This window comes from Drosophila subobscura, chromosome U (assembly GCF_008121235.1).
Source record: "Drosophila subobscura isolate 14011-0131.10 chromosome U, UCBerk_Dsub_1.0, whole genome shotgun sequence".
Lineage (NCBI taxonomy): Eukaryota > Metazoa > Arthropoda > Insecta > Diptera > Drosophilidae > Drosophila > Drosophila subobscura.
The window spans coordinates 8,264,264-8,291,220 of record NC_048534.1 but is presented as its reverse complement, the minus strand read 5'-3'; the positions used below and the strand labels follow the sequence as shown (position 1 = coordinate 8,291,220).

The 26,957-nt window shown below is 45.3% G+C and overlaps 6 protein-coding genes across 8 annotated transcripts; 1 reads left to right on the top strand and 5 right to left on the bottom strand.

The window, feature by feature from the left end:
- Nucleotides 1–596: 596 nt before the first annotated feature.
- Nucleotides 597–3,593, bottom strand: LOC117902455 (cysteine sulfinic acid decarboxylase). Its single transcript, XM_034813852.1, has 3 exons — nt 2,685–3,593; nt 1,350–1,717; nt 597–1,290 (listed from the first exon to the last, which is right to left on the bottom strand). Exons 1-3 carry the CDS (start codon nt 3,456–3,458, stop codon nt 693–695), a joined length of 1,740 nt encoding a protein of 579 aa, XP_034669743.1. The 5' UTR covers nt 3,459–3,593; the 3' UTR covers nt 597–692.
- On the bottom strand, nt 3,159–11,582 carry LOC117902453 (protein son of sevenless). Of its 3 annotated transcripts, none has more exons than XM_034813849.1 (7): nt 10,026–11,582; nt 9,612–9,969; nt 8,628–9,553; nt 7,713–8,561; nt 6,742–7,641; nt 6,194–6,685; nt 3,159–3,228 (listed from the first exon to the last, which is right to left on the bottom strand). In XM_034813849.1, the coding sequence occupies exons 1-7, from the start codon at nt 11,031–11,033 to the stop codon at nt 3,226–3,228; spliced, it is 4,536 nt and encodes a 1,511-aa protein (XP_034669740.1). In that variant the 5' UTR covers nt 11,034–11,582; the 3' UTR covers nt 3,159–3,225. The 3 variants fall into 3 exon arrangements, with proteins under 3 accessions (XP_034669740.1, XP_034669739.1, XP_034669738.1); XM_034813848.1 differs by lacking the exon at nt 3,159–3,228 and adding an exon at nt 3,462–3,558 and having other exon boundaries at nt 6,211–6,685; nt 10,026–11,562; XM_034813847.1 differs by lacking the exon at nt 3,159–3,228 and adding an exon at nt 5,788–5,919 and having other exon boundaries at nt 5,995–6,685.
- Nucleotides 11,583–12,180: 598 nt separating this feature from the next.
- On the bottom strand, nt 12,181–13,444 carry LOC117902456 (trypsin-7-like). The gene is made up of 3 exons (XM_034813853.1): nt 13,162–13,444; nt 12,793–13,021; nt 12,181–12,743 (listed from the first exon to the last, which is right to left on the bottom strand). Exons 1-3 carry the CDS (start codon nt 13,403–13,405, stop codon nt 12,182–12,184), a joined length of 1,035 nt encoding a protein of 344 aa, XP_034669744.1. The 5' UTR covers nt 13,406–13,444; the 3' UTR covers nt 12,181.
- Nucleotides 13,445–13,652: 208 nt separating this feature from the next.
- Nucleotides 13,653–15,136, bottom strand: LOC117902457 (UPF0428 protein CG16865). Its single transcript, XM_034813854.1, has 4 exons — nt 14,558–15,136; nt 14,335–14,495; nt 13,973–14,278; nt 13,653–13,910 (listed from the first exon to the last, which is right to left on the bottom strand). The coding sequence occupies exons 1-4, from the start codon at nt 14,676–14,678 to the stop codon at nt 13,755–13,757; spliced, it is 744 nt and encodes a 247-aa protein (XP_034669745.1). The 5' UTR covers nt 14,679–15,136; the 3' UTR covers nt 13,653–13,754.
- A 2,480-nt stretch (nt 15,137–17,616) lies between these two features.
- Nucleotides 17,617–19,309, top strand: LOC117902437 (tRNA-specific adenosine deaminase 1). The gene is made up of 3 exons (XM_034813820.1): nt 17,617–18,545; nt 18,601–18,953; nt 19,024–19,309. The coding sequence occupies exons 1-2, from the start codon at nt 17,650–17,652 to the stop codon at nt 18,908–18,910; spliced, it is 1,206 nt and encodes a 401-aa protein (XP_034669711.1). The 5' UTR covers nt 17,617–17,649; the 3' UTR covers nt 18,911–18,953; nt 19,024–19,309.
- Nucleotides 19,310–19,443: 134 nt separating this feature from the next.
- On the bottom strand, nt 19,444–26,721 carry LOC117902439 (carbonic anhydrase). Its single transcript, XM_034813821.1, has 3 exons — nt 26,472–26,721; nt 20,533–20,691; nt 19,444–20,469 (listed from the first exon to the last, which is right to left on the bottom strand). Exons 1-3 carry the CDS (start codon nt 26,503–26,505, stop codon nt 19,850–19,852), a joined length of 813 nt encoding a protein of 270 aa, XP_034669712.1. The 5' UTR covers nt 26,506–26,721; the 3' UTR covers nt 19,444–19,849.
- Nucleotides 26,722–26,957: the final 236 nt, after the last annotated feature.

The window sequence follows — 26,957 nt, the reverse complement described above, 5'->3', positions numbered from 1 at the left end:
AACTGCTCGTACTAGTGCTGCCATCTTGCAAACAAGAGAATGCCATTCTGGGCATGGACTTCATTTGCCGCAGCGATGCAAGGATCCAGTTGGGCGGAGTTTCGCTAGAACTTAATTCAAACCAAGAAACCCTCAAAGCCAGCGATAGTCGCGTGAAAGAAAACAAAATGGCGGCAGCACCCAAACCATTTGCCATGGAAGCACCAGCTGGGTCGTTGTCTCATCTGGATGTTTGGGTTGTTGCGCCGCCGGAATGGCGCGTAAACACGCGCTTGCGCCGCCTGCCAGCTGAGCTGCGGGACCGACTCGTGGCACGTCTGCAGCAACCCAAACGAAAAGATGTACGCTACCTAACCAGCGCCTGCGGATATAATTTCCGTGTGCACATTAACACCCAAAATCAGTTGAGTGTCCACCTCAGGGATGAGACTTTAAATATAGTTTAGTGTTTCACCAATTAAATTGTGACAAAAAGCTTGAAGCTGAAATCTCTGAAGTCATTTTCCACCAAAGAGAAGTACCTGAAGGCCGAAAGAACTTTTTTTGTTTTTTAGATAATACTTAATATCCAATAATATTATTTGTAAGTTATACAATTTACATACACATACGGGGCACACATCATATGCCTAGAGAGAATGTTTGTCAACACTTAACCACATAACCAGCTTCGGCTTTAGCTCTTAATTTATCTACAAACTCTTGGCCAAAGACTCAATCTCGTCGAGGAAGTAAATCATATCCGACTCCTCCAGGCACGAGTTCTGCAGCACCAGGCGGAAGAAGTTGGGCAGCTGGCGGAGCGGCTGATATGTGATCATCATGGAGCCCTTCTTTATCATCATCTCCTTGACCTTGGGCGCCACCTTGTGCAACTTGTCGTAGAACTCTTGATTGCGCTCCATCTGCCGCAGACTGGGCGGCACATACCAGAAGCTGATGTTCGTGCACTCGGGACTCTCCAGAACCAACTCGAATCCGGCACGCTCGCGGACCTTGGCGGTGAAGAACTCGGCCATGCGAAAGACCTTCTCCACGTGTGCCTCCAGGCCCAGGCTGCCCTTGGCCTTCCACATGAACCAGAACTTGAAGACATCCGCCCGGCGTCCGCACTGAATGTGCTTGTCCCCAGTGTCGAAGGAAGTGTCGTAGAACTTGTCCTTCTGGAAGAGATACGCTGCATTGGTGGAGTGGCACTGGCCGAGCACCAGCTGGTGGCGGGTCAGGAAAGTGGAGCACTGCTGCGAGGCGGCCAACAACTTGTGAGGATTCCACGTCACCGAATCAGCCCTGCAAAAGGAGTCAATCTCAACCTGTTCATGCGAAGCATTCTTTGGGGAAAAACTTACATTTCGATGCCATTCAACAGATGGCGATACTTTTTGGACATCAGCGCACCGCCTCCCCATGCGGCATCTACGTGCATCCACATGTTGTGCTTTCTGCACAGTTCCCCGATGCCTATCAAGTCATCGAAGGCGCCCAGCACCGTGGTGCCGGCCGTGGCCGAGACCATCAGTGGCTGCCAGCCATTGTCCAGGCAACGCTGAATTTGCTCCTCCAGATTGCTGAGACGCATCTTGCCCACTTCATTGGTCGCTATCTTGATCACATGATCGCTGCCGAAGCCCATGAACATGGCCAATTTCTCCACCGAATAGTGCGCATCCTCCGATGTGAATATAATCAAAGGTTTGGCATGGAAGAGGCCATTTTTCTGTGTTAAATTAAAAATTACAAATCATTGTGTTGTGAAATCTGTGGATGTAAAAACTAAATTCTTAAGAATAAATCAGGGAAAATATGCCAGAAACAATTGAATGAATTGTATGAAAACTATTTGAGAAATCACGAAAACCTATTTGAATATATCTAAATGAAACAAGATCTTTTTATAATAATTTACAAATAAGAAGAATATTTTTTAAGATTTTTTGTGTCCCTAAAGGTCTGAAAAAAAATCAAGGAAATGTTTTGGAAAATCTCTAAATACTTTCTCAATCTTTTTAGAATTATTCCGTAGTGCTCGAAGTGCCTTAAAGGCTTAACGATATTATTATTTACATTTTTTTTTACTTCTCTCTAAGATCTCTAAGGGAGAAATCACGAAAAACGTAGAACGTTTGATGTAGAAATCAAAGAATAGAATATCTTGGAGTAAAATCTCGTGAGGGAATAAAAGCATTAAAGATATTTTTCTAATTACATAATAATATTGATGAATATTAAAAGAGTAAGTTAATAATTAACTTTACTTGGGGCGCTGCAAATTTTCTCTATCAATTTCTATCTATTTCAAATAAAGATATAAGAGAAAATATTCACAAAACTAGAGGTAAATTCTGTTAAAAAAAAATGTACGAAATGTTTCGAAGGAAAAACAGGAAATAAAACTAACCATGTTGAGAATCTAAGGATTGAGACTTTCTATACACTTTTAGTGCTTGCCATATTGATGGGGTTAGGAAGTTAGGAAGTGAGCTAGCAACATGCATTGGGACTAATATTTTTGGCCACCACTGTACTGTAGTTGCTGCCATTAACATTAACACCGCCGCGCCATTAACGGGGAGCACTAGGCCAGAGCAGAGAAGTGTGTTGCTCGTGTTTCCGTGTTGCTTTGCATCGCGAGTCGAGGCGAGGATCGTGGGACAAATGGGGCAGGCAATTGGAGGTGTACTCACCTTGGACTCGGGCGCGTGTTTGTAGCGCGCACAGCTGATTGCATAACCGTTAGCTATCGAGCCGCCAGGACAGAAGATGCCGTCGCCTTCGCCGCCGTTGGGGAAGCCCACAATGCGACGCATTTCAGCCAAGACCTGCTCCTCCATCAGGGTGAACAGAGGCGCCACCTCGTACGTGTACACACTGGGGTTGAGGGCATCGGTGAGCCACTGGCCCACCAGGGCATACGGGTCCACGCCAGAGTACAGCTGATTGATGAAGTACGGATGTCCAGTCTTCACCGAGAATCGTATGGTTTCGCGTAGAAGCTCTCGCAGCTTGTCCTGCGACTCCCCCTTGTCGCGCAGCTGAAAGTCGAACAGTTGACGCAGCTCGGCGGGCTCGTGCCACTCCACGACTTTGCTGGATCGGTTGGTACCCTGGAAGACGGCCAGCTTAATAATCTCATCCACGCAGGCACGGATGAAGCCCTCGAACGGTGCTGCCGGATGGCTGGCTACGAATCCGGACATGTCATCCGTGGTCTCGTTATTGTTATTGTTATTGCTGCTACAGCTGTTGTTGGTCAACATTTTGCGGGCAGTCTCGAACTCAACTGAGGGTGCGATGTCAATGGCTGCATGAGTATCAGGCGATGACGACGTGGTCGCCGCGGATGTCAATGTTTTGTTAACGCTTGCCAAATCATCGACGCTGGCCGAGCCATTCGCACTGTAAGGCTTAAATATAGATTCCTTGAAGCGGTGTGCGGGAAAAGTCTCACTGGCCAGCATTTTGTTGGCAATCTGTTCTATCTATCGATGTGCTTTTGGTTCCGACTCGTGTTGTTGCTCCGTTCCGCCTGCTGCTGTTGCTGCTGCTGCTGATGCTGCTTGCACTTGACAATGATTCTGACTGCACACTGAATGAACTTGTGCTGTTGTTGCCGCTTTTATAAAAGCTCTCGAATTCCGTTTCCGACTGCGAGCCGAGCCGATCGCTACCTTCCCATAAAGACAATGCCAAACGATCTGCCACCACACACCAGCTGCTTGCTGCTTGCTGCATTCGGCTTTCGGTTGATTATTCCTGAGGGAAGCAGATAATGGTGGTCCCATTTAGCAGGGGGTTTTCCTGGCCTCCATCATTCAATCAACGGAATTTAAAATTCTTGGTAGAGATTGTAATTTTTGGAATTTTGAAATTCTCTCGTTAGAGATTGTAATTGTAAGTTTTGTTCACTAATTGATATGCTCATGTAACACAATTATGTTTTGCACAATGTACGAGTAATTGCTTTAGATGATTATGAGTTTGCATCCACCTCCGCAACCTCCTCCTACATCCCAGTTCCCAGTGCACTTTATGCGGTTGCTGCTGCTGCCTTTGATTGCTGGGTTTCTCCCCTCATTAGCGGCCATTAGATTAATTAAATGCAAATTCATTGAATAATTCTTTAAGCAATTGCAGCTTGCATGGTTCGTTGTGTAAATTGCACAGCTGAAACGTGATAGTACGAAGATCGAAGAAAAAGTAGAGGCATACGTGAAAATTGCTTGGTGTAGGTCGCCCCTGCCATCGATCGTTTAATTGCCATAACGAAGTTGGTCAAGTCCAAAGAAAAGCGAAAGATCAGTAGCCGAAACCCTGTGGAAAGTCCCATAACTGATCTCGGGCAATGGCCTTGACTAAAAATAAAGGCGCACATTCAGCGGAAAATTCTGAAATGCCTGCAATGATATATTATAATGCGAGACACATTGGGTATATGAGATACAAATTTTGTCGTTGAAGAATTGCTCAAGAAATGGGATTTTCGCTGACATTTCTGCAATGAATTGGTGACGTTTTGCTGCCCACTTGTTTAGGTTTATTCAACTTGATCTTCGGTACTTTACTTTAACGAAAACTCTCAATAATTATGGTTACATGACGCATTGTTTTGAGCGAGCATCTGGGGGAGTTTTTTGGCCAGTTGGTTGGGGTCCGCATCCCTCCTTTAATAACTCGTCTTCTCACGCGACAAGGGGCTTGACTTTCACGTTGGAAAGTATTGATTTAAGCGCTGGAGTGAGTTGATAAAATATATAAAAATAATTCAATTGCAAAAACATGTTAAGGCAATCATCAGCAAAAATTCAGGAAGCGTTTCTCAGTGCTCAAAGCTTTGATGACGTAGCGCGACGTTTGAAAAGCGAAAGGAAATAAATACTTTGTATTTTTTATGGCACAGAATGCAACGAGCAAACAATTAACGCGTGTCTATAATAGGTTTCAGCTCCACAAACGAGACTCCCCTGTGTTTTCTTTCTAAAGCAAGCTAAAGATAAATGTATCTTAATGGTGCTGATGATTACGCTGGATGCCATGTCTTACTGATGCTGTGGTTTGTTCAAGGGCCCTACCATAAAGAATGTCTTGGAGAAGTCTTTGAAAATGGAAAGTTCAACAAAAAATGGATAACAAGCTGGCCTTGAAAGTACAAACTCTAATTTAAGGCAGCAATTAAGTTTTCTGCAGTTGGGTTACCACTCTAAGATCATTGGAAAGGCATAATATTAGTATGAAACGATCCTAAAAGTAAGAAAAAATAATGCTTTTCACTTTTGTAAGCCTTTTCTTAAGAGATACATTTGAAAGAAACTAAAATCTCGAGCCGATATAATTAAGGTAAAGGAAATTTCGATATTTGTCCCTAAGCTTTAGGGGAGTTATGAAGGGAATAAAGGGCTTAGTATAATGCAAAACAGTTGAAGACATCGGCCAACTGTCTAAACAAGAGTGTTACGATTTATTTTGTTTACGTTCTACGATCAATACAATGTTCTCGGTATTTACAAATATATTTATAATTAATAATTATATAATAACATAATTTCGGTATTTGCATTTTACTCGTTTCATTATTGGTTGTGTGTGACGTGACTGAGTGTCCGCGTGTCAGCGAGTGGTGGGTGGATGGTCTGGGTGTATGTTTAATGAGTTTCGAATAATAATACAAATCATCAGATTCAACTCGGTCCATTTTAGCATAGATATATATTTATGCACTAGAATATGTACCTACAAATCGTACTACATATACTGTCGAGTAGTACTTATGTGTGTCTGTGTGTGTGGTTGTGTGTGCATGTCTGCAGGCATGCTCTACTTATGATCGGATCGCAGTTCCGTTTGTTTATCGTTCCTATCACATCGCCAGGCAATTATATTATTCTTGGTTTGTACTTGGGTAAAGAAACATCGTACCTTTATCTGTGTGGGTGGGGGAATGCAATTCGAATTATATTCGATTCGTTTGGAATGAGAGAATTTGAGCAATTAACTAACCTGTATTGTTATAGAAGTTAGCGCTTAGACTAGGTTTTGGTGGAAGTTTGGGTGTGCCCTCGAGGCTCGTGGCAATCGGATAGAATTCCTTTGGGGACGAGCGTGTTGTGTGTGATTGATGAGGATGCTGATGCTGATGATGCTGCTGCTGATGATGATGCTGCTGATGATGATGATGTTGCTGCTGTTGATGATGATGATGTGTATGGTGCTGTTGCTGCTGCTGTTGTGGCCTCAACCGTAACTGATGCGTATAACCGCTTAACGTACTCTCCACTGGCTGGCTGGGAATGTTCGGGGAGATGGGCGTTGCGGGTGTAAGCGGCGATGTTGTTGTCGAGGAGCTTAATGCTGGCGAGATCGATTGCGGCGGCTGCTCTTCACACGCCACCGCCTGTGACACTGTGACCAAAGTCGTGTTAATCGAACCCATCACCGTACCCGCCAGGGCAGCAGCTGTCGCCACTGCAGTCGGTGCTGGCTGCTGTGCAGCTGCTGCTGCTCGCTTCTCGATTGCCGAATTGCGGCGTATCATAATACTGCTTGTGTTGGGCAGGAGCAGGCTGCTCTTGCACGAACTGGCCAACTCCTTGCTCTGGCCATGGCTGTGTCGTACGGATATGGTGCCCGTGGAATGGTTGAGTCGTGGCGGTATGGGTGGAGGACTCAGCTCGCCATCACGCGGGGGTAACTGCAAGGCGAACAAGGGGTTAGAAATGCGATAAATCGCAGCCATGGAGTACTTACTGTTGGAGCGTCTGGTGCCTGTCGCTTCTGTGCCATATCCGCACAGCTCTCTGTACGCTCCTTGCGACGTGGCGGCAGTGGTGGTGGCACTGCTCGATAGTCCATAATCGAGGCCGTTGGTACATTGACATGCGGCGATATGGGCACTGCCCCTGTCTGTGCCTGATGGGCGTTGTTGTAGTAGAATCCACCCATCTGTGGGCTGAGATCTCCACCAGCTGCAGCTCCAACTCCGGCTCCCGTCAGAGTCACAGTGCTGGCAATGCTGTGCGTGGGACTGTATTGCATGCGCCCATGGAATGGTGACCGATTGCCGGTCTCGTGGCGTGGACTAACCATCAGCTTGGGCAGCGGCGAGGGCAGCGCATCTGAGTCTGAGCCCACGGCAAAGGGGTTGCTGTCTGGCAGCGTTTGGTGATCTGTCAGCACGGGACTGAAAACATCCATTGCCGTAGCATTCATCATGGGCACATTGTTGGTCCACACATGCGCCGCTGGCTTCTTGGGCAGATGTGGCGCCGGCACCACAACCTCCTCATTGCTCTCCGCTGCTGTCCGATGATGCAGCGGTGTGCCGCTCCAAGTGCTACCATTCCGATCGGGTAGTATGACGGAGGCGAACACGGAGAACGCGTGCGGATTATGCTGCGGACTCTGTTCGCCAGCACCAGCGCTGGAGATGGATGCGCCACTCGCTGGCGGCCCTTCCACGTTCGGCGGCACAGCTGCTGTTGTGGCTGCCGCCGCTGCGGCTACCGTTGATGCCGCCGACGAGGCTGCCGCCGCTGCTGCTGCTGCCGATGAAGCGTTGCTGGATAACTTGCTGCTGTTATTATTCTGATTCTGGCGACGCGGCTTAATGCCCGGCGACTTGAGCGGAATGTGCGGCCATTTGCGAGGCTGAAAAGTGAAAGGGAAACAAAAGAAATTAGTTCTCGATGTCCATTGAGGCCTCGCTGCTTTGTACTCACAAACTTGGGCACCGTCTTGCAGCCACGCGGCTCTATGCGCATGCTCTCATTGTACAGATAGTCGGACATTTCCTTGTCCGAGAGGCCATTGAAGGGATCGAGCTGCTCGAAGAATTGCCTTATGGTGGCCTCCTCGCTGAGGCAGTACGGCTGGTTTTGATACTGCTGAATCTCGCCGATAATCTCCGCCACTTTCCGCCGCTTTGAGAAATTTATTAGCTCCGTGTTGGCCAGCAGATCCGGATTGCCCTCCTCCAGGTGGAGGATGTTGGTCAGGTAGCGCCCAAAGAAGGGCACACAAGGCGGATTAATGGAGCGCAAACGCTCCTGATACTTCTTGAGATGATCGTCGCTTAGCTCCCGGCACTCGTCCAGAAACTTTTTGTAGCGTTCGGGCAAGCCCTGAAATGTCCAACGCAAACGATAGACCGACGCTGTGCCCATGGCCGCGACTATGGAGAGGATGCCATTGAAGTTGTTTAGCTCCAGCATGACCATCATCACCTCGATGGCTCGCTGCATTATTGCCAGTCGCTCCTCGTGATTCTCCGCCTCCGTTATTGACTTTTCTATCCAGCGCGTCACATTGGTGGTGTGCTTCATGATCTTCAACAGATTGGGACTCTTGATCTCCTTGTCCTTCTTGGTCCACGGCGAGCCCACCAGCTCCGAGGGCTTTACGTTCTTGTACATCTCAAACTCCAGCAGCGTGAGCTGACGGGCCAGCTCCAGCGGGTGCAGCGTGAGCAGTGTTATCTCCTCATTGGGCACAGTCATGTGATGCTCAATGGGCGGCGGATCATGCCCGTAGGCGTAGACAATCTTCTTATTGCTTTTCTCCTGTTCGTTCTACAAAATAAGGAGAGGAAATAAGTAAGCACAAAATACAGAATTGCATGAGAAATGTAAACTTACCTTTCTTTGAACAATTTTGAGCACGGAGTCCACCCACTTGCGCATCGATTTGCCATTCACATGCTCCAGAAAGTGTAGCAGCTTCTCGAGCAGCGTGGGATCCTTCTCAAAGTCATAATAGTGATGGTCCACCCAGTGGCGTAGTACATTGAGCACTCGAAATTGTACGGGCTGAACGTACTCCTTGCGGTAGCGTTTCCAGTCCTCGCGCTGCGAGTTCTTGTGCTCCTTGTCGCCCCCACCGCCGCCGCCACCAAGGCCACCCGTGCCAAAGGCAGCATCCTGATACACCAAACTCGGGTCGGGTATGTTAAACCGTTCGATGAGCAGCTGCAGCAGCTGCTGGGGCGAGCAGAAGTAGCGATATGTCGTGAGAAAGGTGCGCACAAAGGTGGGGTCCGCATATATGTGATAGGTGAGGCGCTCGATGAGCTTGCACAGCGTGGCCCCCTTGATCATTGGCACTCCAGCGCTCTCGCGCTCCTCCAACACGATGTTCTCCCCGCTGTCGGGAACGGCAAACTTGTAGATCTCTGGGCTGGGCATGCGCAGTGGATGCTTGCGCTCAATGTCCTGCAGAATGCTGTCGAGGATACGATCCAGCATGGACTTGGTGTTCACCATCAGTAGATCTGCCATCCAGTCGTGCTTGTGCTGTGCATTCTTGGCCGTCAGCACAATGGCCGGCTGCATTCTGGTGACAAGCTCAAAGCTGTTCTTCAGCTCCTCGCTGTCCACCTTGTCAATGATCTCCACGCGTCGCATAAAGAACTTCTCCTTCAGTCGGTAATCGTAGGCTGTGGCACCTGCCGATGGCGTTTGCTTTTTGGTGTTCGCCTTGCACAGAACCATTAAGCCATCGAAGAGAAATACCTTACGCTCGCTCCAAATGCGTTTGCCCGATGCCAGCTTGCTGAGCGAGTCCTCTGTGAAGGAATCAGTTTAAAATTTGGGATTATCCACCGCTCATTTCCTCGCACTTACCGCGTATAAACTCATTGCAATTCTGGCCCACATCCTTGTCATCCCAATGCTCCACCTTCACCTGAAGCTCTCGTGTCCGTTCGATGGCCAATTGGCGACGCACCCGCCCACTGACTGGCACCTGGCGCTCCTTGGATACGCTGGCCATGACCTTTTCGAGATCGCAGTGGAGCGGATGGAGAAGACCCTGCACTTGCTCGAAGCTCTCGATGTCATCCTGCGAGGAGCTGAGATCCATCAGATGTTTGATGTAGTCAAAGTACACAAAAGCATGGCAAATGGGCACCAGCAGCAGCTTGGGCAGATAATACTTGACGGCATCCCGGAAGCCGTGACCAGCAGACATCAAGGATGAGGCCTGAAACAGAGGCAAAAATTAACTTTTTTTCCTTGGAAACTCCGCAGTAAACTCACCCCTGGCTTGGATAAGAGATTTGTAAGCGCATCCCGTGATGCTTGGGAGGTGACATCGTGTGCATACTTTTTGTACACATCGAACTCCTCGGCCTCGGCCAGCTCCTCGAAGCAGCTGCCCACCCAGGGCGCATTCTGCTCCTGCGACATCTCAATGACATCTTCGAGAGAGCCGAGCAGGGTCACCGTCACCTCGTAGATGTCCATTATGTTGGAGAATATTGGCTCGAGTTCCTTCGGATCCGAGACAATCTTCACCAGCTCCTCGCGAAAGACGCGTATGATCATGTGGAGATCTCGCTGGTATTGCTTCTCGTCGTGGATCAACTCCTTGACCGTCTCCTCGTAGGTCGCGCTAGCCCTCTGGGCGGGCAGTGACAGCGGACTGGTTTTAATATCACTCTGATTCAACATATCCATGAGGACACGATCAGCGTTCATGACCACCTCGATGTCCTCTTTGGTGATCTCGCAGTGTGAAATTTTGCACACATAATCGCCGGCCATTTTGAGTATATCCGCAGAGATATACTCGAGGACAGCCACCAGGAAGGCGGACACCGAGCTGTCGATCTTGTACTGCAGCACATCCTTTTGGAGGAGGGTGTGCACCCGCTCTGTGGGCAGAACGGATTTCTTTTTCTTCGAGTTGATCGCCTCGTTGGCCTCCTTGAGGGCCCACTGGTCGATGGGCGTGGGAAAAGATTTGTTCACCTTCTCCTCGACATCTTGGACCGAGTGGGGCAGCGGCTTGGCACAGAGTAGGGCCAGCAGTCGCAGGCACAGCTTCTCCACATAGAGCAGGGCATCTTCTTTGGCAGTCACCCGTGGGTGCACCTGCTCCAGCACCTTTCTCAATGAGGGTATGAACAGGCCACGCCAACGCGCGGCGTTCTCGTTCTTCGTGAAGTCGTAGCCATCGCAGTCCTGATGCAGGCCACCGCCTCCTCCACCAATGCTGATCCCACCGCTATAGCTAATGGCATGGCTACCGGGTCCGGAAAACATTTTCTCCGCGGCAGAGCCGTCGCTTGCAGCGTCGCTGTCACACCGACACCCAGCGTCAGCGTCCCGTTCTGCTTACTCTTCTTGTTGTTTGTATTAACCAACAACAACAACAGCCACACCAACACCAAACACACACGAAGAACACACACCAACGATTAAAGTGGTGTTCAGCTGTTCCTTTGAAATAGCTGCATGTTTGATTTAATCGATTTGTGTTCCCTTAAAACTTTTTTTTTTCTTTTCACATTCCCGATTCACAGCACAGCAAACAAAACAACAACACTTCCAACACTTCTTCAACACTTGTACTTGTTTTCAGTATATGTATCTTTATTTTTCCTTTTCTTATTTTTCTGATTTTTTGGGGATTTATGTTACCGCGACGCGTTGCCCGTGTGTGGCGTGGAATTGTTTGGGCCGCCCGCCTTCGCCAAGGTGAAATTTGCCGAGTTGAAAAGTTGTGGCTGTTGATAAATTTATAAATTTTAATACTTCGAGTTAAGGCAGTGCGACCAAATATTATGGGCCTTATGGGAAAAGCATGCAGTGCGAGCGAGAGAACTATACTCTCCAGTGTGACCGCGGAGTAATCGATCAAATATACCGTCTGACCCCAAGATGTATAGTGAAATATACCTAATCATTTTTAAAATATACAGAAAATAAACCGAAGCCTAATTCATTTTGCTTGTTTTTATATTTAATTTTACAGAGTAATGAAACTATTACTTTATCCGATTGATGAATCAATTGTCCGTGAAGCCTGAGAGCCTTATTTGATAGCAATTTAAAAAAAAAAGGGCGACAACCTTGTTTAGGTCACAACCTTTCATTTTTCTGTTGTAGAAATGTTCGAAAATTAATTTAAAAGATACTTCAGTTATGTAAAGAAAGAAGCGCCACATCTGCGGAAAGCTGGAGATATTCGGCATACAAAGGAATGCCAGCCATTAAGCTATTCAACTGGGTGCTGGGCATGATCTGCAAACAAAAATCTCTTAGATCGGATGCCGTTATCTCTGAAGCAACATCTGGAACACCCTAACGAACCCGAGGAAACTGATCCTCTCTTTTATTGGAAGGTAATATACATTTTTTAATTGAAATACATATTTATTTGATTGAATAATTAAATTTTTAGATATGCCTCAGTCTGTATTTTCACTGGTGACATTCCATACAATATCCTCAATCCACCAAAGATAATGAAAGACCCGAATATACTTGGTACGTGGAGACGGTTCATGACACAGCGATCCATGTGAAACAATGCCGAATACCTGCCCCAGGCACGAGCCCCATTCCGGATGCCATATAGCGAGTGGTCCGCCCGAGTCTCCTTGGCATGAATCGCTTGTTTGTTTATCTCCACCAGCGCAAATATGCATTTCCTCTAGCGCTTCCGGGCCGCACTCGGAAAATTGAAACAGTTTTAAGTCAGCCTTGCGCAACACAGGGGATTGGGCATTAGGGGTAGTTGCGCTATATCGTCCCCACCCCGAGACAGTCATACTATCATGCTCATCTCCACTAGTTGTTGGTAAGCAGGCAGGCTTAATTCGATCGTTAAACACAACTTTTGTAGTCAACTCCACTAGGGCAATATCGTTCATAACATCACCATCATAGTCGGGATGCGGAATTTTTCTAGCTACTTCATATATATCGCCATCTGTGGCATTATGACCTCCTATGCGCACCACATAATCTCTAAGGAAATTGTTTTTAATAATGATACTGTTGATGTAAATGTACTTACTCCTCTTGCGTGCCAACGTTACGTTCACGATTGACACAGTGGGCAGCTGTTAGCACAAATTTATTATGTATCAGGGTGCCGCCGCAATCCCCGATTTTGTAAGTGCCATTTGGGTTGCTCTGAGCGATATGTGCCATGTATTGTAACTCATTTCGAATTGATTCATGCGAATGGGATACAAACAAATGAGACGGACAAAAAGTGTTATCCTTTGAGTAGTTTAGACAAGCTGCGAGTTGAGTTGGGTTTCGGCAAAGGTAAAAAGTAAATAGATACATCAGAATGGTTAAATTTAAACTATGTTTCCTTTAGCAATGATTCCTTGGTAGCTACACAAATGAATCACTTCATCATTGTCCACATACCTACCTCTCGAGGATGGTGAGTCTGCATGTCGTCGTTTTGGAACCGGACAACAAATTGATCGCAAAGCACAAACTTTGAAATACAATAAATTCCTTGCATTAATACAGTCATGATATGACACACATTTTTCAGCAACTGAATCGCACTGAGTGTAGTTCCGATGGGCTACAGCTAGATTCCCTTTGAGCACCCAAAATATGAGGAAAATAACCAGTTTGAAAAGCATCATTGGACAGGAGCTGAACATCTAGTCTTTGGGTGAAATAAAAACGATTTTTGAATAAAATAATTATTGAAAAAGAATCGCAGACGGTAAGCTGAAAACCAATCTTAACCCCACACTGAACCTATAAAATAAATGCAGACAAAAGACTCCTTTTGAAATTCTCAACTTATAAAAACTGTGTAAAACTGCTTAATTAATTATAATTTAATTTAATTACATCTGTGCTTTGACACTGTTTAAGATCGATGCCGAACGAACACTGATCGGAATTAATTAGTTGTCGCCGTTTTATTTATAAAGGGTCTCCTTATCACCATCAGCACATAATACATATGCATGATGGAGAGATATTTTATACAAATATATAGAGCTATCTCTCCAGCAGAGTGCCCCGCTGTTTTTTCTGCGGTGGAGGCGCGTCCTCCGTCTTTCCTCTGACGCCCACGTCGCTGAGTTTTCCTCCTTTGCGTTGCAGCTGCTTCTCAATGATGCGCGCATTATTGGCATAGCTATCGGCAATCTCGCGCTGTGCAAAATAAAGATATTTTTAAAATATTTGTATCTCGTTCGTAGTCTAGCCTGGCTTACCGCTTCAATTTCGTCCTCCTCTTCGTCTATGGTGGACACTGTCACGGAGCTGAATTTGCCCATATTCTTGGTGTGCCGCGTGACCATTACTTTCTTTCCACTGGCATCGACTATACCGGAATCCTCACCTCCGGCAGCCGGCGCTGAGGCAGCAGACGCAAGCTTGGCTTTGTTCCTTGCCTCTGCGCCCAGCAGCTGGGCCAGCGGCTGATCGTTCTTGGCGTTAACCAAAGAATTGAACATCACGAAGGTGACATGGGATTCCGGGTTGTGGCGGTAGTAAAGAGGAAGATCGCAGCTGCGGCACTGCCAAGTGCAAATAGAGTGAGCAATGATTTAAATGATTTCGCCAGAATACGTACCTTATATCGGAACTGTTTCTCTATCGCGTTGCCCCTACCCTTGCGGCGAATGTAGAGTACTTTTGGTGTTGGATTGTAGGTCAGCTTGTTGGCGTGCTCGTTGGCATTTATTACTCGGGCATTGTCTACTTCTCGCAACGGCAACTGATCCAGGGTGCAATCTGTTGAAACGATATTGATCCATTAGCTTCTTGCTTGCTTCGAGTAAATCTGTTATACTAACCCAAAATCAGCGCCATTTTATTGCATAGGCAGTAGTATATGTTAAGCGGTTTCTCCTCACTGTACTCCTCCTGATCCTTTGTATCGGAGCACACAATGCTGCGAGAAACTACTTTCGGCATGCTTTTTACTGGTTTTTTTTGTTTTAGGGTGGAGGTGGATTATTTGGCCGCCCGCCTTTACAAGGTGAAAATCTCCACGTCAAGTAACTTTTTAAAATTTTACATCAATTTTTTCGATGTGCTCGAATAACGTTTGGTACCAGCTAATTTGTTTTTTTTTAAGAAATTGTAGATATTATTATGTTTCCTTAGCGATGGGTAGTCTTGTTGTTTCGTGCTTGGTACAATTTCAAAATATATGCGATGCGTTATCGATAGTATCGCAAGTATCACAAATTTTACTTGCAACTACGTGCATTTTGACATTCAAATGCGCTGCCGCTAAGCAGTCTGTTGATATTTTTTTGTGTATCTCATTCTGTATTCTGTTTCATCTTTGGGGTTCCATTTTACAACTGTCTATTTGCCCAGTCTGTGTCCTCTTTGAAGTATCCTGAAGATATCCCGCTTACATCCTTTGTTCAACACTGGTGCGGAGCGTACCTTCGTATTTGCCGCGAAAGGAAAAAATTAGTTGATTTCACGAAATTTCGCCTAAATCCTTTAATAAAAAGCAATAATTCGATCATCAGTGGTTGTCCCACAAACCGATAAAGACGGCGGGTGAAAACTTTTAGTAGATCCGTAGTTTTTCGGAAAACCTTGCCTCGGCGCAATTTCGGCCCAGATAAGCCAGTCACACGGAATCTGGAGCAGCGAAATATAAAACCATGGCTGGCATAGGAAGGACCAGGATGGCCACGGAGAAGGCGACAGGATCAAGGATCCTAGTGGAAACCCGCAACAAGAGAGGAGACGCCAAACCTGCTTTTGCGGCGGGCGTAAAAATGGCGGGAAAACAACAGCTACGACGACAAAAACCATCATGAAGGAGAAAGAGACGAAAAACAAAACTAATCTTTGGGATCCCAGGCCACCACTCGGAGGAGGAGCTCGCCGAGCTGATCATTTCGGACGTCCCCATAGAGGGAATAGCACAGAGCTGCCTCTGTGTTGTTATTCTGTAGTTCGGGAAGGGTGACATTTTGCCAAGTGGGTCGGGGAAACTCCCCTGGGTCTCCAAGGTTGGGAGACGATCTACCAAATAGTGTCGGATACCTGGCCTTGACCTCCGCCCTTGATAGGTTTTCCAGCGTCATGCTTTTTTGAATTTCATACGCTTTCCTTCTAGCCTCGCATTGCGGATGCGGCTACGCATGGTTACTCTTGCAATTAGCACAGCTTAACCCCGAGCATAGCGTGTCGCTGCTGTGGTTCTGACCACATTTGAAACATCTCGGCCCGCTCTTGCAGTGCTGCGCCATATGGAAGAACCTAAAGCACCTGAAGCATTGGCTAAACTGAACGAAGGGTTTAACTATAACCTTGGAATACAGGAACTTGATTTCTTTGGGCAGCTGCTCCCTCTAAACCAGAGTTTTACCCTGCCGGTGGGTACCCCTTTCCCCCGAGGTTCTGTCCCTCCTAGAAATTCGTGTTATTCCCTCTATGGGGACGTCCGAAATGAACAGCTCTGCGAGCTGCTCCTCCGTGTGGTGGCCTGGGATTCCAAAGATTAGTTTTGTTTTTCGTCTCTTTCTCCTTCAGGATGGTTTTTGTCGTCGTAGCTGTTGTTTTTACCGCCATTTTTACGCCCGCCGCAAAAGCAGGTTTGGCGTCTCCTCTCTTTTTGCGGGTTTCCACTAGGATCCTTGATCCTGTCGCCTTCTCCGTGGCCATCCTGGTCCTTCCTATGCCAGCCATGGTTCCATATTTCGCTGCTCCAGATTCCGTGTGACTGGCTTATCTGGGCCGAAATTGCGCCGAGGCAAGGTTTTCCGAAAAACTACGGATCTACTAAAAGTTTTCACCCGCCGTCTTTATCGGTTTGTGGGGCAACCACTGATGATCGATTTTTTGCATTTTATTAAAGGATTTTGGCGAAATTTCGTGAAATAAGATCATTTTTTTCTTTCGCGGCAAATACGAACCTCGGCGTTTATTGATATTGCAGACAGCGTGACCCGAAATTATCGATAGTCTCGGTCCTCGAAAATATACCGAAATATACTTTTTCATTTTCAAAAATACCGTAATCCCGTAAAAAATACTGATGAAAAATAATTTATTTATTTAAATACAAGCGTATAAAAACCATATTATTTTTTTTGAGATAATTTCTTTCCTTTCTATTTCTAATTCTGTTCGTTCGGCAAACAACTCTTTTTTGCGTTCAAAATATTCAGTAACTTTTTATAATATTCAACATAAACTAAAGTACCTGGTCATTGCGGACTCATCATCTGCGACCAACCAATTTCGCTGTAGCAATTATATATAATAAAACTAAAAAAATAATTTCTTTCCTGTCTTCGTAGACCTTAAAAGACGGATTTTTTTTTAAGTTCCGGGCAATATAAGGCCATTTCACGTAACGGTAGGTAGTGCTCTGATGCAGGAGCTATTAAAATCAGTCGCCTCTTCTGAATTTCGGCTGCAAAAGGTTGTAAGGAATGTTTCCTTGTGCTTTTAAGTGGCAGCGTGTTGTCATGCGACTCATATTGAAAGCCTTGAAACAAGTATCGATTGAGAGAGTAGAGCCTCCCCAGTCCTGTCTATAATTTTGTTTGAAATTTGTTTGAAACCTTCTCGAAAATGTGTTACCTTCTCAAATATACCGTAATATGCCCAACAATGGTCGAAATTTACCTATAAATACCGATATACCGTCGACTAAATTTCGACACTAACCATTGGAGCGCAAAAAATAACAAGCAATACATGTGCTTCATTGGCTGCGTGTTCTACACGAACTAATCCATAATCCACTTGCAGCTGGGGCCTCTGCAGAGGTCTGGGACTTCACCACGCACACTGAGCGGTGACGTTTCGCTTGTACTGTATGAAAAGTCTAGTATACTGTATGGTTAGTGACGATAGCTACAGTATTGTGTGAAAACTTATCGAAACTTATCAATTCATCGCTTGTGTAATGTGTAATTGTGATACAAATTTATCTTTTGAGGATATATCCAAGCTTTGCTATGACAAATTTGATTTATTGCCAAAAACCGGCAAGCCCTCGGCCAACCAGTGGACTGTTTTGTCATGCGTTGTGGAGCACAACCGTCAAACGAGAGACAGCCGGGTGGTGGCTCTCGGATGTGGGACAAAGTGCATTGGTTACACCAGACACTGCCCGAAAGGATTTATTTTGAACGACTCCCATGCCGAAGTATTGGCACGCCGAGCCTTCTTGCGGTATCTGTACTATGAACTGGAGCACGACCGTATCTTCCATTGGGACGCCAAGCGCCGTTCCTTTGAGCTCAGTGAACACGTGGAGTATCATTTCTTCAGCACTCAGACGCCATGTGGGGACGCTTGTATTGTGGATGAGTCCGTAGCAATGGGAATCGAGAAGAGTGCAAAGCGGCCACGACTGGACGTGAACTCTGAGATGGTCTACACTGGCGGCAAGCTGATAGCCGGCCAGCTTCCTGGAGCCATAACCGATGACATGGAGCAGACGCCGGGAGCATTGCGCACCAAGCCCGGTCGTGGTGTGCGAACTCTGTCCATGTCGTGCAGTGATAAGCTAGCCCGCTGGTGCGTGCTTGGTGTACAAGGCGCGTTGATTGACTCTTTAGTGTCCAAGCCCATATACTTCAGCTCGCTCAACTTTAGCTGCCCCGAGGCGCATCAAGTGTCCGTGGAGCGTGCAATCTATAAGCGCTGGCAAGGACGATCTTCTAAGCACACGCGATTCCAGCCCCAACAGCCACAAATACGCATTGATGTCAGTCTTCCCTTTAAGTATTCACAGCGAGATGACTGGCAGCCCTCGCCCAATGGTTTGGTTTGGTCACAGCTGCCAGATGATCTCAGGTAAGTTCTTATTTTTATGCGTTTGAAAGTTATCTCACCCCTTATTTGCCTACAGGCCCTATGAGATCTCCGTGAATGGCAAGCGGCAAGGAGTGACAAAAAAGAAACTAGAGTCCGCCCAAGCTGCTTTGGCAGTAAGCAAGTTCAAGCTGTTTCAAACGTTCCTAAATCTGCTACAGTCGCGTGCAGAATTGCGTGCGATATTTCAAAGAGATGACTCCGATCTGGAGCATATGACTTATGCTTGCTGCAAGAATTTGTGTGAGGATTATCAACAAGCTTGGAGCCAATTGAAAGAGGAATACTTTCAGCAGTGGACCTGCAAGCCCAAAGGGTTGCTCGATTTTACTTCAAAAAGTGAATGAGCAAAGCATTGGTCTGTCTCTCTATGGGGAAATCTAAATCCGGGTAAGGAGCATTGTAATTTGGCGGAATTATTGAGCTTTTTATTAACATCGAACATGTACTATTTCTATAGATAGGCTTATAGCTGATGGCTGCTGGCATATCCAAATGCAACTAAAACACATCTCGAGTTATCGCACATTCGTACACAGAAAGGTGTTGCTATTAGCGATGTATGTATGTTGAGTCCTGACTCTCGCCGTGAATCTGGAAAAACTGGACTTCCCATGTGAAGTGCACATGAAAGTCTCACACCGAGCGCATCTTGAGTCTACCACGGCCACGGTCCACGGCCTGCAGTAAGCGAAAGTAGATGAAAATTGAAGAGAAAGAAGTCTATATGCGCTCCCCAAGATGAAAAATCAAGAGCAACAAGTCGATAAGCGCTCCCTGGACACGCTGCACTTATCATGAAAAATGTACGCGTATTCCCAAACTCTGGGAAAAATGCCCAAACAATTCAGTTCAAAAAATAAATGCCTTCATTTCATATTGCAACATTCAAGCGTGTTATATTTAATTTGTAATACCATAATATGTAATATATAATATTATACTAATTGTCATTTTGCAAACGATTAACAAACAAATAATAATAATCAAAAAACGAACATACATTACAGATAAAGTTACAGATACAGCTACGCATGAGCATGCGCAGACGCGTAACCAGATAAAGATAGACGACACACACATATAGTAGTAATATGAGGTACATATGCGTGCTTTGCTGGGAGTAGTACGAACTAAAGACGAGAACTGAACAGTAGGATGTGCTGGTGCTGGCATAGCACCATTTTATCTCTCTGCGTGGTGCGAACAACTAATCATACGACTTGAATCCATTGACTTTCCAAAGACTGCTCTGAGTTGACCATTTTCCCACCGACAAATCCACTTCAATGGCCTCCAATCTCGCGCAGCTCGCGCTTGCCCAGCGGCAGTGGGGGGCGGAAGTTGTTGATGACTTTGCCGTTGAACTCATTGCAGGGGCACTCCTCCTTGACATCGTAGGCGTTGAGGTTGCGCATGGCATTCAGCTGATCGTCGGACACCTCAATGGGGGTCTTAAACACAATCCAGATAACACACTCCGAGCAGGGGGGTGTGGTCAGGGAGCCCTCGTAGGTCCAGTAGGTGTGAACATCGGGCAGCAGCTGGCCGGGATCGCAGCCATTGGGCAGGGTTACACGATCGCCCTTGTGCAGCACGAACTGCAGCAGGCTGCTGACCTTGTCCAGCTCGGCATGGTGCTGGCCGGCCTGCAGGAACACGCCCAGCACAGCTAAGCCATCGGGAGCAGCGGCAGCCTCGTTGAAGGACTTGTACTTGGTGGTGTTCCAGTGGACCAAGTGCAGCTCCCCGGCATAGGACACTCCATCGACGGTGTGCTCAGAGCCCTTGGAGTCTGTGCATCCCCAGTGGCAGTGGAACTGCTCCAGCTTAAAGATCTGATCACCCAGAGGACCGCCAGTCAGCTGCGAGCCGGTGCCATTCACATCCACGCGCCAGCAGTAACCTTTAAAGAATTCGAATTGATAAGTTCACGCTCCTCCATGAGGATCCTACAGCATCCACTTACCAGGATTGACCAGGCTCTTGGTGTTCTCTGGCACATACTTCCACTTGAGTGGGGAGGCCTTCAGCTCACTTCCCTTCTTGGCGCTGGAGGGCGTAATGTCCACGGGCGACTGGCGATGGCCGGACGCATGTGGATAATCCTTGGCCCAGTGTGCGGGTCCTGGCAAATACATAAAAAAAAATGTGAACTATCATTAGATATTTGTTCACTAATTGTTGTCCCCTCAGCGAAGTGTTTATAGATATGAAACAATAAATCAAATCAATTCATTTAATTCTCATTTGTGCCAGCGAATAATTTCCCTGAACAATAATTATGGGTCATTATGGCTGTAATCAAATTTCAATTTCCCACAATGTTTTTTCCCACTAAAAACAAACTAAAGTTGAAGTGTGACAAATCATTAAAATCACTTTTTTAATGTGAATGATTAAAAGTCCACTTAGGATGAGAGAATTCTTTGGGCAGCTTTGGTTGAACCGAAAACAATGACTTTATTTATGCACATTTTTCAGTTTGGATAAAACTGTGCGACAGTCTTTTTGTACGTTGCCTGAGACAAAAATTAGGCTGTAGGCCTCGATGAGTAGCTCACTTCCTCATACTTGTAACTGGCAACAAAACCCCCAAAATCTTTTCTAGAAAATTCCAAAACCCCGATTCGGAGACTACATTCTCACATAATAATTATAAATCTTACACTGAATCTGCATCGCGGATATCCACAAAACAATTTAATTTTGATGGAAAATTTTACCATCTTTCACAGGATTTTTGATTCTTAGTGATAGAATGAATGTACTTGAAATTATAGCGACTCAAATATAAAGTTTTCCAACCATTTTAATCTTGCTTTAATTTTTAAAACTTTTTAAAATATGTTTTGTATGGTTTTGTCATATTTTAAGACGTGAACTTGTTAGTGGCATTAAGTCTTAATATATTAGCTATTAATCATTTAAATTGCTCAAAGAATGGATCAATGTTGGAATGGTATGATCATGCACTGCCATATCAGCAAACTGTCTTTGGAGTTTGAAGTTCTATAAAATTTCTTATCGAGAGAAAATTCGAATACATGCATAGTTATATAATTAAATAGAATACTGTTTGCTCAGAATGTGGCATTGCACATTATGATCGGGCAGATACTTCCTCCTATGAATTTTCAGCTTAAACGTTTAGTTAGCGTATTATGAATGCAAATGCCTCGGCAGTCTGATACTCATAATATTTGTCTAGAAATTTTATCTGAACAACCGGCTGTGGCAACAAAATGTATTTGCCCGTTCTGTTCGTTCTCCTGTTTGCTGCAGTTTATAATTTATAAAAGTATATGTACTCATACCATGCCATACGAATTTTTTAATTACTGTCGGGCGTGCGCAAAGCGAGAGCAAATATTGACCCGGAGAACAACGTCACGTGCCAGTAAAATCACTCTGGAGACCCGCCAAGCGGGTAGTCATGTGATAGGATCGTTGCAGACGCACGCTCCAGATAAACCGCAAGAGTGTGGTATGTCTTGGGTTGGGTTTGTGGATGGAAGGGTATACTCTAGGGCTGGTTGACTAACCCGAAAACAACAATGTACGAATATGTTTGTATGCCCAAGTGCAGACCCGAAGGCCAGGGGCTTCCAGCGGGTCTTATCTAACCACAAGACACAGGGAAGAGCCTCATTTGTCGCATGATAAATGACTGAGCTCAAAGCGTCAAAGGCTTTGTAGCTTTTTGGCATTAATTTCGTTGAATGTCAAAGTCCTATATTTAATTGATAATGGAAAAAAGTCAGGTGAAATGCATTTATCAAAGGAAAAGTCCCCAACTTCCGTTCCCGATCTCTTCCCCTTGTGACAGTCAACAGAAAATTAAACAATGGGCCTGCAACACGTAGGCACATCACGTATACGCCGTGTTTGGCATACAGAGGAATTTGAGGGAGCGATCCTTTCGTAACTTAGCAGCCATGTGCAAATATCCGGCCATATATAACACCTTTTCTTTTATAATACGTAATCAGTTTTTATTTAACTCTATCCCTGAGATCAGCGTAGCTTTTCTTTTTATTTGATTGTATACCAAGTTGGGTGCTGCTGCCTTCTGATGTAAATGCTTCAAGTAAGATCATCTGGCGACGTTTCTCCTGTAGTATTTACTCTATAGCCTGTGTCTCTGCTCTGATAACAATGGATTGTGTGGTGTGGGAGTGGAGTGGGTAAAAAAACACACACTAAACGGCGCACTTGAGTAAACATTATAAAAATAAATGAAAGGAAAATAAAAAGTAAGGAAAGGTAAGGGTAGGGAAGAGTAGAACACGCCTGCAATTGGCGAAAAGTAACTCTAGCCATAACCGAACAGCAAACAAAGTGTTGTAGATCGATCCATTACTTTACGATCATTGGGAAACTCGAATAATTTCCAAACATTCCCTCGACTTCCACTTTGTTTTGTTTCAATTTAGATTCGATTCTCAGAATTGTGGTAATTAATGATTTTCAATTGAATTGAGTATCGATATCCATATCCTATCCCCACAACGGCCCCGGGCTGGGCACCAGCTGAAAGTTGTCTTCGAGAAACTTGTTCCGGAAGCAACAACACACACGCCCCGCCAAATGGAATCTATAATGATCTTTCGCTGGAATCTCAGCGAAACGAACTTTTCCCCTAAAAGCTGCAGTCTCGTTTTGCTTTCCCCATTCCAACCGAGAGCGAGAGAACAATTCCAAACAAAGCTTGTTGCTGTCTACCAAATACATCCATTCAAAATTACACAAAAAGTGTCTTGCCATAAAAGTAAGGAATAAAAGAGAATGCAAATAAAAACAGAGAGAGCACAAAAACTTAAAAACAAAACAAAAGAAAATAAAACACTTGCAATTAGCATTTACGTATTTACGAATTTACGAGTTAAGCGATTCTAAGCGAGCCTTGCATGATAATATCTGGGGGAATCATCGGAAATGAAATGGATGGAATCACGAGTTTGTTGCGTGTGTCAGGCCAGGCCTGGCCTGGAGGGACGATCGTAAGGAAACTTTTGACAAAAACTGGTTTGGGGCAAGTAACTCAATCCACTTTCCAGAACACAGTAGCAATCCCGAAATATGAGTCAGAGCAATTCTGACGATATAATGTCGGACTCCGTGTTTTATTTCTTTTTATAGGCACACTCAATTGACCGGGCTTAAAAGCAACAACCCTTCAGACAACTGCTTTGTGCTTTGTTCGACTATTCTTACCATCCCCATTCGTTTAAAGAAGACCCAGCAGTGCTCAGCCTTGGTCTAACTTTGTCTCTTACAAGCCATTTATCTAACGTCCCTGCCCCAGCCCCCCACAAGCACCTGCGAAATTCTGTTTGCCGTAATTATTTTTTTGCATGTGAAATTCAGAAAATGAAATGCTGAATTGGTGACAATAAACCGCGAATGGAATAATTGAATTGTCATTAAATACAACGAAAGCCTGAGCACAAGTGCATTTCGGGCCTAATGGAAACACTCCTCATACCCCATATCGCTTCTTTCCATGTCTGCTGATACTTATAAGGTGTGGGGGCTAATTGAAATGTTTTTTCGGTTTTTATTTTCTCAAAATTTTCCAAACTCATAAATTGATATGTCTTTTTTAGCACCCTCCATCTATACTCAAATATATATCAATTCAATTTTCAGCAAAATTTTATTAGCACACCTTAGTAAAATATCTCGATGGGCAATTCAAGCGTTAGATCTATATCTCTCTGGCCAAAAATAATATCAAGCACGTTCCTTGCGTGAGAAATATTCTTCAGTCTGTCCACAATAAATATTAAATCTAATGGGGATCTCATCTGATGATGATTATAGGGTAAACATTGATGTACTTTGAAGTTCGATTTCAAATATCTTGCGTGTTTTCTAAGTGCAAGCCAATTACTATATTTGTACATATTCTAGATAATGGAGATCTACATAGGAACGTGATAAGACAATAAATTATATATCATTGAAGTAATTATAAATCAATCGATCATTCTGACTATGACATTAAGATGATATAGCACCCTGCCCAAAGGTTTATTTTTTACAAAAATAAACACAAAAATCTTAGATAAAATATAACCACTACCATCACAGATAGCCGCGTTTTTTGGAAGAGTTTCAACAAAGATATGAAATTTATCAGCAACTTTTGCCATTTCCAGTCTGATCAGCTGATGGGAAAATCAGTGCTGTCGGAACGTTTTATTGATCTTCGTGCAAACACGAGAGTTCTAATCTCTCCGAAGTGTGTGGACAACGTAATCGTACGAACATATGTGCAAATGTATATGTACATCTGTTGGAGGGTCAGAGGCTAGAAAACCTGAGCGATTTGATTAGAATTGTGGCACTAATCGTGCAATCTTGAAGGAATACTAATACATAAGTCGTACTGGTCTGGTCGCAAAGAGGAAGCTGCGTGAAGGAGGGGCTTCTTGCATTGGAAAGTTACCAGCAGCAGCATCGAATCGAATCAATCAGAGCAATCAGCGCCATTTAAGCAAATCAATTTAAATTGTCGAAAAATGGGAATTTCATATGTATGGCTAGGCCTTTGCAAAGACATTGGTCAAGTGCTGAGTGTGGAACCGGTCTGCAATGTGTCCTTAACAGACCAAGAACGTGCACTTGACAAGTAAATGAACTGCCTTCAAAGCGTCGCGCAGAGAGCCGTACGAATAAGAGACAGGGACGGACAAGAGAATGAGAATTCGAGCATGAAGTTGGCGTGCGTGAGTGTGTGTGTCAGTGTCGATGTCGAAGTCGAATTCGAATCGACGTATAAGTCGAACTCGTTTTGCTGAAGACCGGGACTGAGACTGGTTAAATGGGAAGCACCCGTAGAGCGTCGGCGATCACGAGACACGGCTCGTGCGAAAACCCCCCCCCGAACGCCACTAGCCCCGTTTCCAGCACAATTTAATTACTGCGTTTCGCCCATTATTCATGAGTGCCAGCGAATAGAACGTGTCCAAGTCGGTTCGGTTCGGCTCGGTTCGTAGTTTTGTTTGAACGTTAGATCGGCGCTTGTTCATTGGGTTTGTTGAGCTTATGAGCCATGTAATTGAAGTGCAAGGCGATGAATTGCATACGGAATATCGTGTCTTGTGTAATCACTGTGGGATCACTCACTCACTCTCCCTCTCTCTTCGGAAGTATTCTAGTATTACGCCAGAGAACAATTGGTTTTTCTTTCATTTAACTTGTAATCTGAAACCCTTACGATAAGCCCCAAATCAATGACTATGACCATTTCTCTGAAGCACTTTTAACCGTTTAAATATCTGACTAATTGCCTATTTATTGAGGGTGTAGTCACTCATGTGTGTCGGAATCTGCCAGTACTTATGAGTACGCTTATTATGTATGTGGTTTTTATTGGGTTAGGTCCATCCCCCTCAAGCCCCTTTGAGCGCTGGCTGCTATACATATCTAGCCGATATCTTATCGTTGGGAATTTAATTTACAGAATTCTGTCTGATTCGGGCATGACGTATTCGTCAGATACGGGAAGATTCGTCAGATTCGTCAGACAAGCAATCGGGAAAAATTCCAAACTGACGCTTGCAATCCCAGGGGAGTGGAGAAGTGCTTTAAAATGCAGATTTCCCTGGCCACAACCTGTCGACAGCTTCAAAGACTGCTCTGATCTGTATTAAATTGTTGCACGCAGCCGCAGCGTGCGTATGACTCAAAAATCTCCACAAATCTCGGCGGTAAGACGAGATAAAGGCAAAGCAGACTTGTCTGACCGAACGAAGGCCGGTGCGGAGAGGAGCGAAAAGAGCGAGCAGGGAAGTGGTTTTCGGTAATCGGTAAACAAACCCAAAGCTGCTTCGGTACCGTACCCGATCGGGTCAAAATAAACAAACAAATAAAAAGCGGCGTTCGCTCGCGGCGGCTTACCATTCTCCTCGGTGTAACCCCAGTGGTGGCTCATCTTGAATTGGACTTCTTTTTTTTTTGAGGGGGACACTTGATGTGTTGTGGGTTGCTTCACTCGCGAACTTCGGCACGCGTCTGACTCTTGTTAAGGATCTGGCTGATTATTTTATAGAGCACCGCGTAAGTGGGAATCGGGAACGGAGCCACGCGAAATGGGAAACGGGAGACGACGGCGACTGTTTGGGTAGTCCGCTGATTGTAGACTGCCCGACTCGGGGCAGCGCCGCTGACTTGAAACTTGACAGCACGCACCTCACGAGAGGCCCCCACCATGAAGAAACTTTATAAGGAGGGCCCGTCGGCAAAATAAGAGACTCTTAGCAATGCTGTCAATAAGTGCGAGTGAAAGGGTTCTGCGCAGTAAGTGAGAGTGAAACAAAACTATCGTACTCTATTCACACAACCTTTCGCATGAACAAGCGAGCACGCTTGAAACATTTAGAGGCC

Bases quoted from the DNA above. Each gene is read 5' to 3' on its own strand.
- LOC117902455 (XM_034813852.1), bottom strand. From the start codon at position 3,458: ATGCTGGCCAGTGAGACTTTTCCCGCACACCGCTTCAAGGAATCTATA. The intron at 1,718-2,684 runs GTGAGTACACCT...AATTTAACACAG, and splicing joins AACACGCGCCCGAGTCCAAG to AAAAATGGCCTCTTCCATGC. The intron at 1,291-1,349 runs GTAAGTTTTTCC...CTCCTTTTGCAG, and splicing joins CTGTTGAATGGCATCGAAAT to GGCTGATTCGGTGACGTGGA.
- LOC117902453 (XM_034813847.1), bottom strand. From the start codon at position 11,033: ATGTTTTCCGGACCCGGTAGCCATGCCATTAGCTATAGCGGTGGGATC. The intron at 9,970-10,025 runs GTGAGTTTACTG...CCTCTGTTTCAG, and splicing joins ATCTCTTATCCAAGCCAGGG to GCCTCATCCTTGATGTCTGC. The intron at 6,686-6,741 runs GTAAGTACTCCA...TTCGCCTTGCAG, and splicing joins AGGCACCAGACGCTCCAACA to TTACCCCCGCGTGATGGCGA.
- LOC117902456 (XM_034813853.1), bottom strand. From the start codon at position 13,405: ATGTTCAGCTCCTGTCCAATGATGCTTTTCAAACTGGTTATTTTCCTC. The intron at 13,022-13,161 runs GTAGGTATGTGG...CTCAACTCGCAG, and splicing joins AGACTCACCATCCTCGAGAG to CTTGTCTAAACTACTCAAAG. The intron at 12,744-12,792 runs GTAAGTACATTT...CAATTTCCTTAG, and splicing joins AACGTTGGCACGCAAGAGGA to AGATTATGTGGTGCGCATAG.
- LOC117902457 (XM_034813854.1), bottom strand. From the start codon at position 14,678: ATGCCGAAAGTAGTTTCTCGCAGCATTGTGTGCTCCGATACAAAGGAT. The intron at 14,279-14,334 runs GTACGTATTCTG...TGCACTTGGCAG, and splicing joins AGAAACAGTTCCGATATAAG to TGCCGCAGCTGCGATCTTCC. The intron at 13,911-13,972 runs GTAAGCCAGGCT...TATTTTGCACAG, and splicing joins AGGAGGACGAAATTGAAGCG to CGCGAGATTGCCGATAGCTA.
- LOC117902437 (XM_034813820.1), top strand. From the start codon at position 17,650: ATGTGTAATTGTGATACAAATTTATCTTTTGAGGATATATCCAAGCTT. The intron at 18,546-18,600 runs GTAAGTTCTTAT...ATTTGCCTACAG, and splicing joins CAGCTGCCAGATGATCTCAG to GCCCTATGAGATCTCCGTGA.
- LOC117902439 (XM_034813821.1), bottom strand. From the start codon at position 26,505: ATGAGCCACCACTGGGGTTACACCGAGGAGAATG. The intron at 20,692-26,471 runs GTAAGCCGCCGC...TGTATTTGCCAG, and splicing joins GGGTTACACCGAGGAGAATG to GACCCGCACACTGGGCCAAG. The intron at 20,470-20,532 runs GTAAGTGGATGC...AATTCTTTAAAG, and splicing joins CAAGAGCCTGGTCAATCCTG to GTTACTGCTGGCGCGTGGAT.